This window comes from Apis florea, unplaced genomic scaffold (genome assembly GCF_048593485.1).
Source record: "Apis florea isolate Af1SG1 unplaced genomic scaffold, ASM4859348v1 contig_3391_pilon, whole genome shotgun sequence".
In the NCBI taxonomy this organism is placed as follows: domain Eukaryota; kingdom Metazoa; phylum Arthropoda; class Insecta; order Hymenoptera; family Apidae; genus Apis; species Apis florea.
In genome coordinates, this window is record NW_028256754.1 from 2,913,500 (window position 1) to 2,933,214 (window position 19,715).

At 27.7% G+C, this 19,715-nt stretch overlaps 4 protein-coding genes and 1 long non-coding RNA gene across 5 annotated transcripts; 2 read left to right on the top strand and 3 right to left on the bottom strand.

Moving 5' to 3' along the window:
* Positions 1 to 8,831: 8,831 nt before the first annotated feature.
* Positions 8,832 to 9,793, bottom strand: LOC147656964 (uncharacterized). Its single transcript, XR_015293402.1, has 2 exons — positions 9,681 to 9,793; positions 8,832 to 9,500 (listed from the first exon to the last, which is right to left on the bottom strand). It is a non-coding gene; the product is annotated as an uncharacterized LOC147656964 (long non-coding RNA).
* On the top strand, positions 9,273 to 12,123 carry LOC100867944 (uncharacterized). The gene is made up of 2 exons (XM_003698061.4): positions 9,273 to 9,908; positions 10,143 to 12,123. The coding sequence occupies exons 1-2, from the start codon at positions 9,273 to 9,275 to the stop codon at positions 10,848 to 10,850; spliced, it is 1,344 nt and encodes a 447-aa protein (XP_003698109.2). The 3' UTR covers positions 10,851 to 12,123.
* On the bottom strand, positions 11,996 to 13,093 carry Mrm2 (Mitochondrial rRNA methyltransferase 2). Its single transcript, XM_086912542.1, has one exon. It carries the CDS (start codon positions 12,912 to 12,914, stop codon positions 12,111 to 12,113), a length of 804 nt encoding a protein of 267 aa, XP_086768668.1. The 5' UTR covers positions 12,915 to 13,093; the 3' UTR covers positions 11,996 to 12,110.
* LOC100866864 (WD repeat domain phosphoinositide-interacting protein 3) lies at positions 13,075 to 16,251 on the top strand. The gene is made up of 7 exons (XM_003698053.3): positions 13,075 to 13,310; positions 14,057 to 14,230; positions 14,329 to 14,586; positions 14,652 to 14,853; positions 14,923 to 15,146; positions 15,221 to 15,345; positions 15,416 to 16,251. The coding sequence occupies exons 1-6, from the start codon at positions 13,244 to 13,246 to the stop codon at positions 15,325 to 15,327; spliced, it is 1,032 nt and encodes a 343-aa protein (XP_003698101.1). The 5' UTR covers positions 13,075 to 13,243; the 3' UTR covers positions 15,328 to 15,345; positions 15,416 to 16,251.
* On the bottom strand, positions 16,029 to 19,629 carry LOC100867105 (uncharacterized). Its single transcript, XM_031919581.2, has 6 exons — positions 19,263 to 19,629; positions 18,733 to 18,855; positions 18,457 to 18,631; positions 17,977 to 18,062; positions 17,773 to 17,908; positions 16,029 to 17,192 (listed from the first exon to the last, which is right to left on the bottom strand). The coding sequence occupies exons 2-6, from the start codon at positions 18,811 to 18,813 to the stop codon at positions 17,002 to 17,004; spliced, it is 669 nt and encodes a 222-aa protein (XP_031775441.1). The 5' UTR covers positions 18,814 to 18,855; positions 19,263 to 19,629; the 3' UTR covers positions 16,029 to 17,001.
* Positions 19,630 to 19,715: the final 86 nt, after the last annotated feature.

A 19,715-nucleotide genomic window follows, 5' to 3' on the forward strand; every position in this document is an offset into this window, starting at 1 on the left:
TAACATTCACTTCGCTTAAAATTATTTAATAGATAAAAAAAGAGCATAAGAAAAGATCATTATATACGAATCTGCGAGATCAATGACAATTCAAGTTTCGCAATCTGTACACAGAAGTCCCAGGGTTAGAATTCATTGAAACCGCTTGTCCTTTCGAAGATTTCGTGGTAAAAAGTTATTTAAAGAGAGGTCAGACTGTCATGAATCATTGTAGATTCGAGAAGCACGACACGTTGGCCTCGGGAGGAACGAAAGTTCACGAAGACACCGTCTGCATTGCTCATCTCGAGGCCGTTTAACCCTCTTGCAGTCCTTCCCTACTAATATCGATTCTTATGAACGTATATGCAACATATCTTTAAAACATTATCGTACATGCTTTACGATCTTCGCAATTTAATTTAAGAAACTAATGATTAAAAGCGAAAATTTGATCATTATTTAATTAAACACTTTTCAAGATATCGAATTTTTAAAGTAAAACACGTGAATTATTAATAGAAATTTCAATTGATGAAAAAAATAATAATTATAATGGATAATAATACGCAATGCAAAAAAAAAAAAAAAAAAAGACACAGAACCACGTGTAAAAACACTTTTTCCCTTTGCCGGTAGCGTACGCTCTTCTCGTGCATATTTTATACGCTTCTACCCTCGTGTTTGTTCAAACAGCAAAATGGACGCTCTGGGAACACTCCGAAATTTTCCGTCGACTACTGGAAATTTCGGTGAATTTGTTGAATTCTCCGGGGATCGCGCTCGATTGTTATTCGACGATGATTAACGCATCTAAATTCCGCAGCACGTAAATGTTAGCTCCATCGATTCCACGGCCGAGCATAAAACAAATACACTCTATTTTCTGTAAATATTAATATGTACGAATTACAGAGAGAAGCTTAAAGCGAATAGATTTCGATGTTTCTTACGTTTTTTAAACACGCGCGAAGCAAAATTCGTATGGGGCTGCTTTTTGTTAATTTATTTCAACGAAATATGTAATCGAAAAGGATGTTTCGTTGAAAGATATTAGGATTTTTTTCTAATGAAATTTGAATATACAAATATTGATCAATTTTTAACTAAAATTGTTAATATATCAAGCATTTTTTAATTTAAAATTAATATTCTTTAATTTTTAATCATTTTTATTAATTTTTTTTCAAATAAATATAATAAATATTCTAAAAACTTTTAATAATATAGATTTTTTTCTTTATTTGTTATATAATAATAATATATTGAAATGTACAAAAAAATTTCTTTTTAATGTGTAATTTTTAATATATTTCATTGTTGTGACGGTATAATTTATAAAATGGTTTAACAAATGAGTCGGTAAACTTATGCATCATCAAATTTGAATAATCATTTATTGTTAATTAAGTTGTTGGTAATTTCGCCAATCGATATGTTTAACATACATGTTTCCAATTATAATGATTTAACGAGCTGTAAAGAAAATTTACATAACAAAAAGCTGATGTTGTATGTAAGAAATTAGAACAATGTTTTTGATCGAACGAAATATTCTGTAATTAATTGCTAAATAAATTTGTATTAATTTAAAATTTGACTAATAACTATATTAATCGTTAAAATTTCTTATATAATAATAATTATAATATAAACTTTCAAATAAATTTTGATTTTCTAAATTTTTATTTCAATTTTTTGGTATTTTTTAAATTATTTATTTTTTTTAAAATTAAATTTTAATATAATAAAATTTGAATTAAATATAATAATTAGAAGAAAATATTCTCGAAAGAAGACCAAAATGATTCAGTTCCATTCATAAATCGTTTGTTTGAGAAACAAATATTAACATAGTTCCATAAATTCACATTCTGTTCATTTTTGAACAATCTAAACATTATTACATTCTATTCTTAATGCTGTAATAATTTTTATTGTGATTAATTATTGAATAAACTTTCTCTTATATATGTAATAATATAACAATAGTTTAGATATAAAGATAAATTCATAATTCATATATAATGTATATACATAAAACGATTATACATTTGTAAAAAAAATCGAAAATCGAAAATAGGTTAAATTATATAAAATAATCGTATTAACTAAACTACATATATAAATAACATATATACAGTTTCTTTCCAAATGATTTTAACTTACGATTTTATATTACAAAAAAAAAAAAATTTTTTTAATTTTAAATCGCTTAATTCTACATTAAAAAAAGAAACAGTCGATAACTTCAATTCGAAATTTGATATATTATAATTTCATCCATTGATTTTAATAAAAAAAAAGAAATGGACTGACTTTCGTTTCATTTAAAAACTCAGATTCAGTGAATTTCCCTAATATGTAATTCAGAATCAATGGCTGTTATCACGATGCATGCTAGACGGAGCGAATAAAACGGAGAATTCGTTCGGCAATGTGTCGAGCCGGTTTGCAAGTGCAAACGAGCGCACGACGATAACGTTATCGGTACTCGTTGTATTGTCAATCGCAGGATTCAAAGAATAGCTGTTTGGAGTAGTGATGCTGTTATCTCGCGTGAAGAGAACTTTCGATATCAAGACGATTGTACGCTACTTACAAGCCTACGTACTTAATAAGTGCATGCTTAAGCCATTGACAAACGCACCCTCCTAATACATACATAGCAATGGATCTCGTGAGATCACCGAAGAAACTGCTACCGGTTATCGACCGAGGGGAGAGAGAGCGCTCGCTCAAATTCATCGGGTAGAAAGTGCACGCGATTACCGAACGAGCGTCCAATAGAAATTTCTGCCGGTCGATTACGTAACGGAAGCTGCGATCTCTCGGGGATTTGATGCAGCGTAGCGTAAACTGTGATCGCTGAGGAATAACGTTGGTAATTGAGAAACATGGTTTGTTCGAAGCGAACTGGTTCTCCGGTTGAATTATAAATGGTTCATTTTGCACATTGACCGATACATGTAGGATAAAAGATCCGAATCGTATGCGTATGGTTAATTCTCGGAATGCGTGGAAATTGATCGGTAGATTAAAATTTATCTAATTTTCATTAATTTTCTGAATTTTATTAATCAATATTATCATCTCTAATCATTTAATTGACCAGATGATCCACGATTTATAGTAGTTCTTTCTCGAAACATTGTCGAGACATTGATAAGTAAAATTTTAGGTTAACGTTAATGTTGATTCATCAATTAACTCGAAATTCGTGGGAGGTAAATCAGTGATGACCTTTTTCTATTTTGAATTGCGAAATCCGAGTAAACGATTTCCTTTATTATTGTGATAAGATAAGTTGAATAAAACTATGGGCGGTAATAAAGACAAATGGCTTACTTATTACTTTAGTTTTTCGTGTTTTAAATATTTTATGAATATAAAAATGAATCATTGGGAAATTGATAAAGTTAAAAAAAATTTGATGGATCTCAAAAGTTATCCGCGATTATTTTTATTTCAAATTATTTTTATGAATATTTGAAAGGATTTTTAGAATTTATTTATTTCAATATATATAATTATATTAAAATATTTTAATTTTGTGTAAATACAAGAGAATGGTTTGTTGAAATAGTTAAAAAATAATTTGTATAATTTGTTTGTGTACTATGTGTAATAAGGATTCGTATTTTGTATTGAACACATTGTATAACACAATAATAAAGATCAAATCTTAACGCAATTCGAAAGAAATATTTGCATAAGTATTAAATTAATCATAATAGAACTATGTTGTCGTAACAAAAATAAAAAAAATAAATAGATAAAAAGAAAAAACGCGAAAAAAGAATCGGTTAAATATTTTGTAGCATGGAATTGAAAGACACAGATTGATGAATCTGAAGTTTTGTTTGAAAAGAAAAAAAACAAGATCGATGTCTGGTTTTTTTCCCGTTACGATCAGATCGTTGTGCTTGTGGCTATTAGGCCGGTTTCTCTTTATTTATAGTACTTTGCTATTTTCATGAGTCGCAGGGGTTCCACTAACTAACTAAAAGATCGCGCAAAATTGTCTTCTTCTGATCGCAAAGCGTATTGGAAAATGCATTTATCCTGCTTTGTTCATCAAAAAAATAAGAAAAGAGTTATTTTTCTGATTATACAAATAGAAGATTTTTGAAATGTGGATTTGATGTATATACTATCGATCATAAATATTTGAAAATTCTAATCAATTGATAATAATATATGTACGTGAACTTTTTCATAATTTATGCATATTCTCATAATTATTAGCAAATTATGATTTATATTTTTTTATTAAAAATTATATCATAATATATTATATGTAATATATTTAAAATTAAATAATTTATTTCACACAAAAAGAGATTTATATTTTTTTATTAAAAATTATATCATAATATATTATATGTAATATATTTAAAATTAAATAATTTATTTCACACAAAGAAGAGATTATTAATATCATTTCATTAACAAGCAATAAATTTTAACTTCTATTATAGAAACGATTATTGCAATTTTATAATTTCATGTTGAATAAAATATTCGGTTTATTCATAATGCGTAAAAATTTATTTTTAAAACTTTTTTGTTTCTCTGTTTTGAGATTATATAAATATCTATTCATTATTTTGTAAAGAATAATTTAAAAATTGAAAATGCGCAAATTGAAGCTATATAAATAAGTGATAAACTATTTAAATAAGCGTAAATAGTATAATTATTTCATTGAAATCAAAATCTTTTTATTTTTAAAAAAATAGTTTTCTTTCTTTCTTCAGGAGTAAATATTTCATCGAACACGTGTAGGTCACACGACTTTCTTGCAAAATATATAAATCACGTGAGTAAACCGTATGATAGTAATCGTCTGGAACAATATCATCGGATTGATTTGTTTGATTACACGGAAATCGAACGCAAATTCGCATAATTTACAACGTTATTTTCGTTTTCTTATGATTCGTACCATCTTGTCCCAAAAATTCATGATCAATAAAAAAGATAACGATAAAAAACATTTCGTTAGTTCAATTTTATTTATTTTTAAATATAAAATGAAATAGAAAGAAATTTCCTCTTTAAAAGATTGTTTTATCTAAAAGATCATATCTTCTTATTAATCCAGATGGAAATATTATTTCGAAATTATATTTCTATTGAAATCAAACATTAGCAAAAGCAGAAGAATTATATTTTATTTTGTCATACTTTTATATATATATATTCTATAATATAAATAAAAAAAGGAAAACTATTCGAGAACATAATACAATTTGCGAATGATTAAAAATTTGCCAAATTTTTGTTTATTTTAAATATAAGACAGTTTATTTAATCAAGTTTATTTATTAAATAAAGAGAGACTACATGCAGTTTTGCAAACTGAAATTTATTCTCGAAGTACGCCACGTTTAAGGAACAGAATTGTTTATTTATTTTGCTTTGAAATAAATTTTCCTGATACAAGAAAAGAAACAAAGTATATAAATTTATAAGCTTCATATTACGTATTTTATCATATAATGAAGTAATCATTTTAAAAAAGAAAATAAATTAATCAATTTACTATAAATTGTAAATAAAAATTAAATAATTTCTTATCGAAAAAAATTTGAAAGAAAACATTTTCTTATTGAAAATACCGAACTTAGATGGTGGTATGATTAGGACTAAATAGAGAAAATTTCCATTATTATAGCGCACTTAGCGCACTCCCTTAATAGCCCTTAATAGAGACACATAGTTCGTTCACACGCATCTTTAGATAATCATGTACAAGAATGTGGAACATTTTTGCCGGTATCTTCAAACAAAGAAATTCTTAAGCACTTTCCAGTTCGCCCTATCATCGACTCTACTTGTACGATATAGTCAGGAGTCATTACAATAACGATTATTATCGATGTTTCATGTTGGAAGCATTTCGTTCTTCTTAGTCTTTCACGTTTCTCTGATATTTGTATATTATCTATGTCAGTTTGAATTTGAATTATAGTAGAGAGCCAACAAAATTATTAAAATTTCGTTCGAAATATGGAAAAATGTCTTTAGAAAATATAAAAATATTTCAAATATAAGATAAAAACTATTTAAAAGAAAAATATTTTAAAATATCCTAAAATAATTCAAAATATCTTAAAATATTTCAGAATATTCCATAAATGATATATAGCCGGAAGCCACAATGTTGATAATTGTATGATATCAAGTCGTGAAAGTCTCAAATCTCTGATTAGGGACGGAATTAATGTAATTTGAGAACAGAAATTAAGGTCGAGGATGGGCGGATAGATCTTTTTGTTCGGGAAGACAAGGTGAAAGAAATTTAGGGAAAGTGTGACTGTATACTTTTTTCTTTCTATTGGATTCTTTTTAAAAGCAACCTTTAATTCTTGATCGATGATATACTTCTCTGAAGATAATTAAAACAGTAGTACTTGAAAATGAGAAAGTGAAAACAGATCTACATTCTGAGATATTCAGAAAATTTTATAACTTTTTTATTTTTGTTTACGATCATTAAACTGTTTCTTTTTTCATAGTGTTAAGAATGAAATGTAATTTTTTATTTCTTCTTTCGAAGAATATACCCATCTTGAAAAAATTAATCGTAAAAGAATATTATATAATTTATAATATTCATTAAATCAATGCTATTAATGAAAAAAAATATTATAAGATAAATCTTATCGTGATTTAGAAAATCAAAAAAAAAAAAAAAAGTAAAAATTAGAACAGATAATGAATATTTTCGTTGCATAAACATTAAACCACAACCTCGAAGATCACGCAATGAAATCACCGTATTCATGGATTACAAGAGAAAATGTAGGTTCCTTGCATAATCCGACCTTTGATTTGATTTTGTTGTAACGCCTCAACACCTCAGTTTCAATGCAACTTTCATTATTCAGAAAGGTCGTACAAGAAGAGAACGTATATCGAAAAAATTATAATTCAAGAACTGTTTTTCATCATCGATTGTCTATTATATTTTTCATTCTTTAGAAATATTTTGTACATTTTATCTGCGTATCAACATACAATTAATTGATATTACAAGACAAATAATGCATTCAATATGACATTGTCATATCTTTAAAGATCAAGGATATCATACAAGATATCGACATGAGAATCAAAAGGCTAGTTAGAAACTAATAAAGATCATATTAAATATTTGCACAAAAGAAGTTTCTATAAAATCAGTATGATTACGATCTTTTTTATAGTTTTTTCGATTATTATATTATTGATACTTGAAAGCAAAATGTTTTATAATTAACTTTTATAATTTGATAAAGTAAAATTAAAATATAAATCAAAATATACTATATATATTCTTAAATCAAAATATCTTAATTTTAATCTTAATCTTTTTTTCTAGCACAATATTACAAATGAAACTTAATAAATCGAACAATCTAAAAACATAAATATTATCTTAATCATAAGACAAATAGTTTCATTCAATACAATAACGAGAACAAAATTGTTATATTGTATAATTGTAAAATTGTTAGGAAATTTTTGTTCCAAAATGACATAACTTACAATAATTCCGTATTGCCTATCCATCTCAAAAAAAAAAAAAAAAAATCAAAGTGCATACAAAAAAGCTTTCAGGCTTCAAGGAAAAGGATAAAAAATTCATCGATCATTCTTGGTGAAGTTTCATTTCGGTCACGAAATCTATTGGCGCCATCCCACGTTCCTTCTTCTGTTCACTCCTCGAGGATGCCTGACACGTTCCTGAATCCGAATCTCGTGTTTGTACGGCCTATTCATGGCGTAGACATAATCGTGGCGTGGCTGCATAACGGTAAAAACAGATCGGCGTGCATTCACTTTTCCCCGTTCGAAGCGCGTGCAGTTTCTATCTCATATACATACATACGTATATATGAGCACAGACGAAGATCGCTGTAGGCAATACCTTTTAAAACTGACGAGTCATCGATTCATCCAGTCATCGTGTACAAATAACTGATGGAATTATCCTTTTGTGCTGAAAATGGAACCGATCTCGATCCTTACTCTTGATTTTGAAAATGGAACAAAAGTTGTATAATATTTTGATCACAAACGAAACGGTATACAGAGTATAATTATTGAGATCCAATTATAAAGAAATAAACAATTGAGAAACTTTCTAAAATTTTTATTTCTTCATTTTACAGAAATTTTGTTTTATAATTTATGATTTACCATTGTATGTAATATATTATAAAAGTAGAATTATTATAGCAAATTTTTAAATTTTCCTTGAAACATGAATTAAAATTAAGGATTAAATTAGATTGTAATTTATCTTTTTCTATATCAAAAATTTTTAAATAATTCAAGAATCTTCATGTGATTTAATTTAATTTAGAAATGAAATAGAATTAAAATAGAATCTGTTTTTTTTTTTTTTTTTAATTCTAATATTTATCTTTACGCAGAATAAAATTTGGTATTAATTAAGCATTATTTGTTGGAATTTCGAGCAAAACTAATTTATTAAATAAATTTCTGGAATGTATAAATGCCATCTAAGCAAGTGGCATCTATTAAAGTTGAAAAGTAGGCTAACGTACCGGCTGGAGATGATTCAATACTCGAGTGAAAGCTTTAACAACTAAAACTGAATGCAAACTTTGTGACATATCTATTTACATATCTATGTACTACGTATATCCTTCCTCGATTCTAATTTTTTTAATAAATTTTTATAAAATTTTACGCTTTTCTTTTAACTAGATCCTTATTTTCTACTTATAATATTAATAATGTACACGTTAATAATGTATAATTTATAATATTATTAATGAAATTTTACAAAATTCAAATTATTAGAATCTATTTGTAAAAAGAAATTTACCCTTTAATTTATTAATATTATTAGTTATTATTGTCAATAATTAATATTATTAATCTTATATTATTCTATATTATAATCTTACATTTTTTATATAAAATCTTTTTTTTCTTTTAAAATATGTATTTTATATCGCATTGATTATAGAATGATAATGTTAGGCTTAAATATATGATTATATTTTAATATACATATTTATATCTTTGCGAAAATTTAATAATGTAATCTTATGATTTTATTCCCATCTTTTTATCTTTCTTTTTATATCTACATTCATAGAATATGTAGGCAATCCGTCAGTTAATTGTCGGTTATACTTATATAATCTTTTCATTTTCAGACGATTCCGGTGTGTCAAGGTTCGAGGGGAAGGTGACGAGCAGGTTTCAGACGAGAATCTTCAAGATACCTCGAACGAATCCGGCAAGAAACCTTGTCAACTAAAACGAACATGCTCGTTATAGACTATCGTCAAAGGCATCCTTGTTGGAGGATGCTGCTTGCCATCGTCATTTTGTCCGGCCTCATTAGGTATAGCGAACCAATGTCGACGAAAAGGTTAACAGACTCATCATCTTCATCATCATCGTCGTCGTCGTCCACGTTATCAAATTCCGGCGAATCGAGGTCACAGAATCTTGGCTCGCCAAGCGATCTAGCCTGGCAAGCTTGGCTCCTTCTAGATCATCAAACAGGAGGTCATTCCAGCTTGGATTCAGCCAGTTTCCTCAAACGGATCACACCGAAGAGTGTGTTCATCGCGCCAGAGCTGCCAGCTTTACCGCCCTGTGCTGACGGTTATCGTGCAGATACGATGGGCAGGTGCGTGAAAATCGTGAACATCGATCACGAGGCTCACCTTGGTTTCCTTCTTCAACGGCTGAACAATCGATACGGGAACCGAGATGGCAGCTCCGAGGCGTTTAACAGTAATAAAAAAAAGTCCAGCGGCCCGTTGCAGTTGAATATCCCTCTGTTTTCCATGACCAGAGAATCGATAAACAGACCAATCGTGGTTCCTTCCCAAAAGGACGTCATCGTGGCTCTTCCCCAAAAGGATGTAGAAGAGAAGAAAGTAGAAGAAGAGGTAATATTTTATTCACGAATTCTCTTTCATCATGTATATTTACTAACTGTAAGTTAGAGAATATAAATAGGATTTAACAGCACAGATTCCCACTTTTTCACATATTCATTCTTTTAAGAATTTTTCTTTCATTCATTGTTAATTATATTAACGTCATTGTTATTACATTGTTATTTATATTATATCTTAAAGATAATACTTCAAAATATTTGAAATATAATTTGATCGTTACAGGTAGTAAAGAAAATAGAAGAAGACATAATGGAAAACATGGAGGAAGAGATAAAGGAAGAGGAGCAACCGTTGGAATCTCTGGTTATGTATTATCAGACGAAGAACAACAACGAAGAACAGGAAAACGAGGACAATGTTTCTCGTGAGAATACTACCATTTCTGACGAATCTATTAATGAACCTCCCGACGAACTATTTGAAGAGGAAGATCAGAATACTACTATTCGTGATCAGAGTACAACTATCCACGATCAGAGTACTACAATCCACGATCAAAGTACTACAATCCACGATCAGGCTATTACAATCCACGATCAGGATACTACAATCCACGATCAGGATACTACAATCCATGACCAGGGTACTACAATTCACAATCAGGATACTACAATTCACGATCAGGGTGCTACAATTCACGATCAGAGTACTACAATTCATGATCAGAATATTTTCATTTATGATCAAAGTACTACTGTTTATGATCAAAGTACTGCCATCTATGATCAGAGTACTAATACCCATGACCAGAGTACTACCATTCACGATCAAAATACTACTATCTATGATCAAAATACTACCATCCATGATCAGAATACTACCATTCACGATCAGAGCACTACGAGCAATGACCAAAATACTACCATTTACGATCGAAGTATTACCATCCAGGATCAAACTACTATGCGTTCCTCGTTAGAAATCCCATGAAAGAAATATGGATTTGATTGGTTATTCGAATGGACCGAATATGTACAATCATAAAAATAGGAATGCCTATTGATCAGAAGTCTTGCATCTACAAATAAGACCATGTAGCGCTATTTATCGGTGTACAGTACTCCCGTACACTTGTACCGTCCTGTGAGATTTATGAGGCATACATAAATACTACCATCCATGATCAGAGTACATACTACATACTATCCGTGATCAAAACAAAATTAGACGTTATTCGAATAATATTTTAAATAAAATTCTCGAATAATCTTAATAAATCGAATAAATGGAAGTCAATAATCTATCGATATGCATTGTCCGAATAATTTTTCTTTCTCAATTAAAAATTCATCTGGTTTTCTATCATATATCTATCATTCAGAATCATTCATCTCGCGCACATATATATGCATACGTAAGTTGGAGTTACCTCATCAATCAAAAATATTATTAATTGTAATGCTTTCTTAAAATAAAAAAAAGTTAGAAAGCTCACAGAAAAAGAAACAAATTTGCGAGAAGCAAAATCGTTTTTAAATTTTACGATGTTATTGGAATAACGTTCAACTCTGCGATAACTCTTTTATACGAAAATACGCGATAGAATGCATGCAATTACGGAATGAAAAAATTATTATTGTCATTAACAAAATCTATTGATATATCCTTTAGATTTTTATATGAGATAAAATTATATATACGTGTGGTTATATCACGTACGAAATTAAAAAAAAAAATTATTAAATCTGACATCGCGGCCAGTAATTCTTTTTACTGCTCTACATATGCTTCGATGTGGTGTGTAATCTCTTTTTCTCATGTATTTGAATGTTAATTCGTGTACATATTAATTTTATTAAGAGAAATTGTATATACATTACATAATTAAGAAGCGTCATCAGCGTCTTAACGTGTATTAATTGTAACTGTATAAAAATATTATTGTATTATTTATAGCTAAATATATCGATGTATATTATACATTGTCGTGTCGTATCATGTAGGAAGTATTCTTAGATCGCAAAACAGAAAGAACGTATAAAAAAATCAGTCGATATTGGTTTTGCGCCAAAATATCATGCTTTGTTATTATTTACAACCTGTCCAGGCATGATAAGCGATTATGTTACAAATCATTTAATTCATTAAACATTTTTTATTGTACATAACTTAATTGTTAAAGGAACTGCATGTTACGTTGTAATTGTAATTTTTTATTGTACATAACTTAATTGTTAAAGAAATTGCATGTTACGTTGCATTACTGGATGTACTTTTTATCCCTTTGAATTCCCGAGCAATAAGAAATTTCTCAGTAGACTCATCTCTTGTTGCTTTTGGTCTTATATTTTTTACATATTTGAAAAATCGTGTCAGATCTTTCTCCAATTGTAAAGATTTCTTACCATCCCATAGTTTACAAACAAATATTCCATTTATATGAATAATTTGTAAAGCAAATTTTAAAGCACTATATACAAGTTGCATTATATTTTCATGATCTAAATCTCTTATACCAGATGCATTTGGTGCCATATCTGATAAAAATACATTCACTTTTCGACCATTTAAAATGTTCAAGATTTTATTTTGAGATGTTGCAGCCGTAAAATCCATACCATTTAATAAAGTTGCACCTTCAATAGGATAAATTGGTTGTTTATCTATTCCTAAAACAGTTCCAATAGCACTTTTTTGTTTAGCATTTGCATTTGTAAATTTAACAGCAACTTGAGTCCAACTACCAGGAGCAGCTCCACAATCAATTACAATTTTTCCTGGTTTCAATATCTTAAATCTTTCATTAATTTCTAACAATTTATATGCACTTCTACATCTATAATTTTCTCGTTTAGCCAATTCCACATAAGGATCTTGTATTTGTCTTGTAAGCCATAATTGTGAACTATGCTTCTTTCCTTTTAAATTTTGTGGTATTTCTCGAAATAATGTAGAATAAGTATGTAAATTCCTTATTATTAAAAATATTCTTGAATAATAATTCATGATATAACCTAACTTAGTAATAATTTCATGTATCAAATTTTTATACATATAGATTGATCATTTTCTTATTTTGAATAATTGTTTATTATTCAATTATTTATTATAAAAAACAATTAATAAACATTGCGCTTTGAATAAAGTTATAAGATTTAACAGTTTTAAATAAAACTTTTTACATATATGTACTTACAAATTACGATCCGGTTTTAGTATCAGCTGATTAATACAGAAGAATACGCATGCGTAGAAACTCTATGATGGTGACGGAACTTCGTAGTTACAAAAAGTATCTCATGTGCTTGCCGGCGAAGATGTGATAGAATTCCGCGACTAAATGATCATATGAGCGAATGTTGCGATTAAAGAAGTGATTTACGATGAACCTAACTACAGGGAATCCTCACGGTAACGGCTTGCTTTATGCTGGTTTCAATCAGGATCAAGGTATGTGACCGAGTGTACTACATTTGACAGTCCGGTCATGTACTGTCAAATTTATTTTTTTACTTCTAACCTGTATATCTAATATTCTTGTTTCATAAATTTATTATGATTTTTTTTCTATGTAATTGATATCGTTTTAATATAAAAAAATATGTTTTCAACAGACGCCATTTGTTTAAAATAATTAAAATAAAAAAACTTATAATCATTTTTTTTTTTAACCTTATTCTTGTAAGATCATAACGAATTTAATAATAAATTTGTTATAGATATACTTTTTAAAAATATTTATATATCTTTCATTTTATTTTAATTATTTAAATTTACTTTAACTATTATTTAAATTATCTTTTAATTATATCTTATTTATGAATATTGATTTATTTTTCTTTATAAATATGAATTAAAAAAAATTGCTTGTAAATCTATTGATATATAAACATATTTTATTCAAATTATTAAACAATATTAAACAATTTATTTTTATAATTCATTCATTCTTTTATATTCTTTTATTTATATATCATATGATATGATATTTCATAAAGAGTTACATGATAATTATTCAACTGTAGTGGTTTATCTTCTTAGTTTTCTATGTGTTTACATTAATATATATCTTAAATAAGAAACATGTATGTTTCAAATACTACATTATGATCCTAAAGAAAAAAGATATCTATATATATGTAATGCAAAAATAGATAACAATATCTTTATTGTTTGTGTAATCTTTTCACTTGTAGGATGTTTCGTTTGTGGTATGGAAAATGGTTTCAGAGTATATAATTGTGATCCTTTAAAGGAAAAGGTACGTCATTTCAGTGATGGAGGTCTTGGTTATGTGGAAATGCTGTTTAGGTGTAATTATTTAGCATTAGTTGGTAGTGGAGCAAAACCCATGTATCCAACAAATAAAGGTAAAATATATTTTCTTTTTACTTTAAGATAAATATTATAGATAATATATATAGATACAATAGATTATTTATTATTTATTTCATATAATATATTTCAGTTATGATATGGGATGACCTTAAAAAAAGATCAGCAATTACTTTAGAATTCAATGCTCCTGTAAAAGGTGTTAAATTAAGGAGAGATAGGATAGTAGTAATTTTAGAAGGAGTTATAAAAGTTTATACATTTACAAGAAATCCACAACAACTTCATGTGTTTGAGACTAATCCAAATCCCAGAGGTCTGTGTGTTCTATGTCCAAATAGTAGTAATTCCTTGCTTGCTTTTCCTGGTAGAAAGAATGGACATGTTCAAGGTAAAATTTTAAATAAAAAGCTAGCTTTATTACATAAAATATCTTTCTTTTTTTTACTGTTACAGTAATTGATTTGGCTAATACAGAAAAACAACCATTAAATATTGAAGCGCATGAAACACCTTTATCATGTATTGCTTTAAACTTACAAGGTACTAGACTAGCTACAGCTTCAGAAAAGGGCACTTTGATAAGGGTATTTGAAACACAAACTGGAAGTATGATTAATGAATTAAGAAGGGGAGCTAATCATGCAAACATTTATTGGTAAATAAAAACATTAAAAACAATTATTTGCTAATATAAAATAAAACAGTACGATCTCTATTATTGTAGCATTAATTTTAATCATGATTCCACTTGGTTATGTGTGGCAAGTGATCATGGAACTGTACATGTTTTTGCTGTAGAAGATCAAAAATTAAATCGTCAATCTAGTTTAGCATCTGCCACTTTCCTGCCAAAATACTTTAGTTCAAGCTGGAGCTTTTGTAAATTTCAAGTTCCGGGTGGTCCACAATGTATGTGTGCATTCGGAACTGATAATAATAGTATTATAGGTGAGTATTATAATATAATGTCTCAATATGAATACTTAACAATGTTTTTTGGCATAACAGTATTTTTATTGCAGTAATATGTGCAGATGGTAGTTATTATAAATTCGTGTTTAACAATAAAGGCGAATGTACGAAAGAATTTTATGCACAGTTCCTCGAATTAACGGACGATAAAATGTGATTGGAAAATAAAGAAGAGGTAAATTTCTTAAACTTTTTTAAAAATTTTATATACTAAAAAATAAATAATTTTAATATTTTGTTTTTAGTGTCCTTTGGATGAGTTCACATGAAATAAATTATATGGGAAGTGAGTACTGTGTTTGTTATTTGAAGTCATATATGTAGAGGACCAAATGGAAAGTACTATTATTTGTTGGTGTTATGTGCACTGTGCAAAACTATTGATCATAACAAAAAAAAAAAAAACTTTAAGAAACTCTAGAGGGCCTATTATTGAGATGTCTACTTATGGAACTATAAGTTCTTAAATGTTACAAAAAAAAAAAAAAAAAAAGAAACTCGATTTTAGAGTTTTGCTTAACGTGTCAATGTAAAAAGTAATTTTCGTACATTTAAATTAAATAATTTTTAGCTAAAGCTAATGCAAATATACGAATAATACCATTTTGAAAGTAATCCAACAATTTTTAATGGCGCATTATGCTTGGCGATTAAATCATGATATTTTTTTATATTTATTTTATAAAATTATAAATTTGTTATTTTTTTTTATCGTTACAAAAATGCTTGAATATATTTCATATTCCGTATTTCGTGTCATAAATGTTACAAATTAATGTAATATCATGAAATTTGGTTAATTATTGAAATTAAAATTTTTTTATTCGATAATTAGCCAAATGAAAAATGGGACGTATATAACGTAATCGAATTTTTATAATCTTTATTTTTATGGTTTCATACATTTAATATACATATACACAAGAAATAACTACATTCAGTTATCATTATTGAAATATTACCCCAAAATGTCACAAGATTGTAATATCATAAAGAAATTGGGATCTAATATAAAATAAAAGCATTATGAGACGAAACATTGTATTTGTTTATAAAATATAAATAATATGATCAGTTGCAAGCGATCTATTTCATTTTCTATCCTTTTCGAATATTGTGCGGAATTTGATAAAAAAACTTACGCAACATTAATAATTATAATTCAGTCTTACAGAAAGAGAATGCATGTTGCGTAAATTTAAGCTTTTCAACCTAATATCTCGTTAATAATTAAAAGAATTTTACGTTTTGTTATAACAATGATAAAAATAAAAAATATATATATTTATATTACGATATATGCGTCGCCGCATTTCGATATGCAATTTAGATTTACATGTTTTTTTAAGAATAATTGTAATTATTCTCTGTGCATTGTTTAAGATATCGCTAAAAACAACGCGAATTTGTTAACAATTAATAACGTACGAACAATAAGTAACATGTATAATAATATGAAAGCAAGCTTTTTGTACTGCAAACTTCTTTTGAGCTTTTGTAAAATGAAATGTCTTCGTCGTGTTATGTGTAGAAGTAATATGCACAGTGTTTTTTTTTTTCTAACATAAGTTTGTCGCGTGTTCTTGTTCTCCATTTCAACCTTTTAATTTCTCTTTTTTCGTCAAAAGTGAAACATATTCATATTTGACTAAGTTATAAAACTTTAGATGACAAGATTTAAATCATAGGCCTTGTCGTCTGATTTTAAAATTTGTTTAAAAAACACTGTCATTTTAAGAATATCTCTCGATAACAAGAGCTCTTTGTCATCGATTGCGCTCTTTCACAATCATTATAAATCCGATTTTCTATCGCTACCAATATAGTATCTTTAAACTTCGAACGGTTTGTTCGCGTCTGCCTGAATGGCTTTCGATTTTTGTACGACTGGAACTACGGGATTTTTCTTCACATCGTGAAGAACGTGAGTCAATCCCTTCTTCGTCTCGAGACTTTTGTAACTACTGTAGACGACGAACCATACGTAAGAACTAGTAATTACGAGAAAGAGAACAATTATACCTGAAAAAAAATGATATTCAAAAATGATATAAATCTAAACTAAATTTCTAATATAAATTGTTCAAGAATATATTTTTAATGTTAATAAGCAAATATGTAGTTTTAAGTTTTGTCTAATATTTAATTATTTTAATTATAAATTAATATTGTTAAAGAAGAAAAAATTTATTATAATATACGTATGTTGATATTTAATTAAAAGTAGTTTTTAATCAATAATTTTTCGCTTGACTTTTATATGAATTAAGTTGAAAATATAATATAAAGTTAATTGAAAGTATAAATTCAACATTGAAGAAATTTATGTATGTGTCGGAATAATATCTCATTGAATTAAGATTAAAAATTATCATCAACAATGATACAAGAAATCAAGAAAAATAGAAACAATCACGTTAATAGAACAATCGTTCTTTAAAAAAAATAAATAAGATGAATTTGAAATTTCATCTTATTGTCTTATATTTATCATTTTTCCAAATCGTTAAACTTTTTATTATGTTTCGTGCACTAACTTAATAATTTAATATTTGATAATTGTGATTAAATTTTGGTCTTTTTCATTTGTTTATCAACTTACGTTCACAAATATCAGCTTTGCCACCGAGCGTAGCAATAAATGGACAATCTTGTTGTACCAAGAACAAAGAAATTGTCAAAGCTGATATTATTGTCATCATGATCATCATCCAGGGTGTCATAAAGTGACGATTATTCTATGGGAAGAAAAAACTTATTTTATCATGGAATTATTCTTACATATGGCAACATAAAATGTAATTACCGTGAGCGCACCGTACAAAAGTAGAATAGTGGAAATAAAATGTATCACTGTGATCACTAATCCACAGTACATCGAATAAACTGTTTCTAAAAACATGTAATAAATCTTTAGTATAAAAAATTGGAGATACAAACCGAAGAAATATATATATATATATATATATATATTGACCTCTTAAGAAATTTATGAGTTTTCTATTAATTCAAACATGATTTAAGAAAATAATAGTTTCATAACTGATAATAGTTTCATAACTGTATATTATTTTTCTCAAACAAATGCTTTCTAATATTACTTATTTGGTTCAATGTTTGAAAATATATTTTAAATTAATTATTAAAAAAATATTATTGAATAATTTTATTTTTTTATGATCTTAATAGATTTCTTGAAGAGGTTAGCTATATAATTGGAAAAAATCTTGTTTTGAAACAAGATTAGAATGTAATATATATGAAATCATTATAAGATTATAAGCACCAGTTGCATTATGATGTGCCATATCCATTTTTCTGGTATTTAAATGATTAGATGATATATCTTCTAAAGCTTCCCTTTCGAGAGCGTCTTCTGTATCTCTTACCACCATTTCTTGAATTCCCATCGCATGTGCTAATGCTAGCACGAAAAATATCATACTAAACCCGGATGTAAACTGCATTAAAAAAGAGAATGTAATTAATTGTAATCAATTTGTTATGTAGTTATTATTATGTAGTTAAGTATAATAATAATTAAATAATAAGTTATATTTACCAATTGAAATACAGCTATCAACACTGTACCCTGTTGCAGGTTGAAATAATGTAAGAAAGTTTTCAACAATCCCACTTTCATTTTGTTTATCTTTTTTTCAATAACTTCCTACAATTATTATTCCTAAAAGTAAAAAAAAATAAACATCAAAAAAATTTCTATCAATTCTAAACATTATTCAAAATTCTATTATCTAAAAACAGGTTCTCAAACAAAATAAATTCACGAAATTCTTCAATTATCGTTTAAAAATTAGCAAATATGCAATTATTATTATATAAAATTCAAATCAGTTATCATTATATCAAAAACTAATATAATAATAAGAAATAGTAAACAAAAGTAATAATAACAAAAATAATTATAAAAATTCTTACAAACGGGCAAAACTCAAAAATTGCAATGCTGCTATCATGTCATTCGAGGTGCAACAGTAACAATAACACGAAGATAGAAAAAATAGAAAGAGAAAATGTCAGCTGTAATCAGATTCGCAATTCGGTCGCTTTCGACTTGATGCTCTTACTTACCCGCGGAAAAAGGAGCACGAAATATTATTGAAACGTAGTTCACAATGTGAATCAATAACTTTCACTATTTCTTGCTTGTACGAAAGCAAAATAACCGATTGTCAAGCGAAATAGTATCACATGAAGGATGGAAGAATCGAAACGTGGATATGTCGTCCTCGTTGATAACCTCGTATGAGGCTTTTGAAAGAGAACTTGAATTTAAAGGAATGCCCGTTTGTGTGCGTTCGACACACGAAACGCGAGTTTAACTCGTCTAGGGGGTAGAAACGTAACCCCTAGCTATAGATTGTACGGCATGCGCACCACAAACCAATCCAATACCGCATCCTTCAAGGTGCATCCGTTCTCAATTGATCATTGATTGCTACTTGTGCAAAATAATTAATTTTCAACTTCATAGATCTGAGTTAATAAAACAAAATTAATTTCGAATCTAAAAGTGTTTTAGTT

Excerpts from the sequence above, each read along its gene's own strand:
- LOC100867105 (XM_031919581.2), bottom strand. The coding sequence starts at position 18,813 with ATGAAAGTGGGATTGTTGAAAACTTTCTTACATTATTTCAACCTGCAA. Across the intron at positions 18,063-18,456 it reads GGCACATCATAATGCAACTG|AAACAGTTTATTCGATGTAC; the intron begins GTGCTTATAATC and ends ACATGTTTTTAG. Across the intron at positions 17,193-17,772 it reads CAAAGCTGATATTTGTGAAC|GTATAATTGTTCTCTTTCTC; the intron begins GTAAGTTGATAA and ends ATTTTTTTTCAG.
- Mrm2 (XM_086912542.1), bottom strand. The coding sequence starts at position 12,914 with ATGTATAAAAATTTGATACATGAAATTATTACTAAGTTAGGTTATATC.
- LOC100867944 (XM_003698061.4), top strand. The coding sequence starts at position 9,273 with ATGCTCGTTATAGACTATCGTCAAAGGCATCCTTGTTGGAGGATGCTG. Across the intron at positions 9,909-10,142 it reads AGAAGAAAGTAGAAGAAGAG|GTAGTAAAGAAAATAGAAGA; the intron begins GTAATATTTTAT and ends TGATCGTTACAG.
- LOC100866864 (XM_003698053.3), top strand. The coding sequence starts at position 13,244 with ATGAACCTAACTACAGGGAATCCTCACGGTAACGGCTTGCTTTATGCT. Across the intron at positions 13,311-14,056 it reads TGGTTTCAATCAGGATCAAG|GATGTTTCGTTTGTGGTATG; the intron begins GTATGTGACCGA and ends TTTCACTTGTAG. Across the intron at positions 14,587-14,651 it reads AAAGAATGGACATGTTCAAG|TAATTGATTTGGCTAATACA; the intron begins GTAAAATTTTAA and ends TTACTGTTACAG.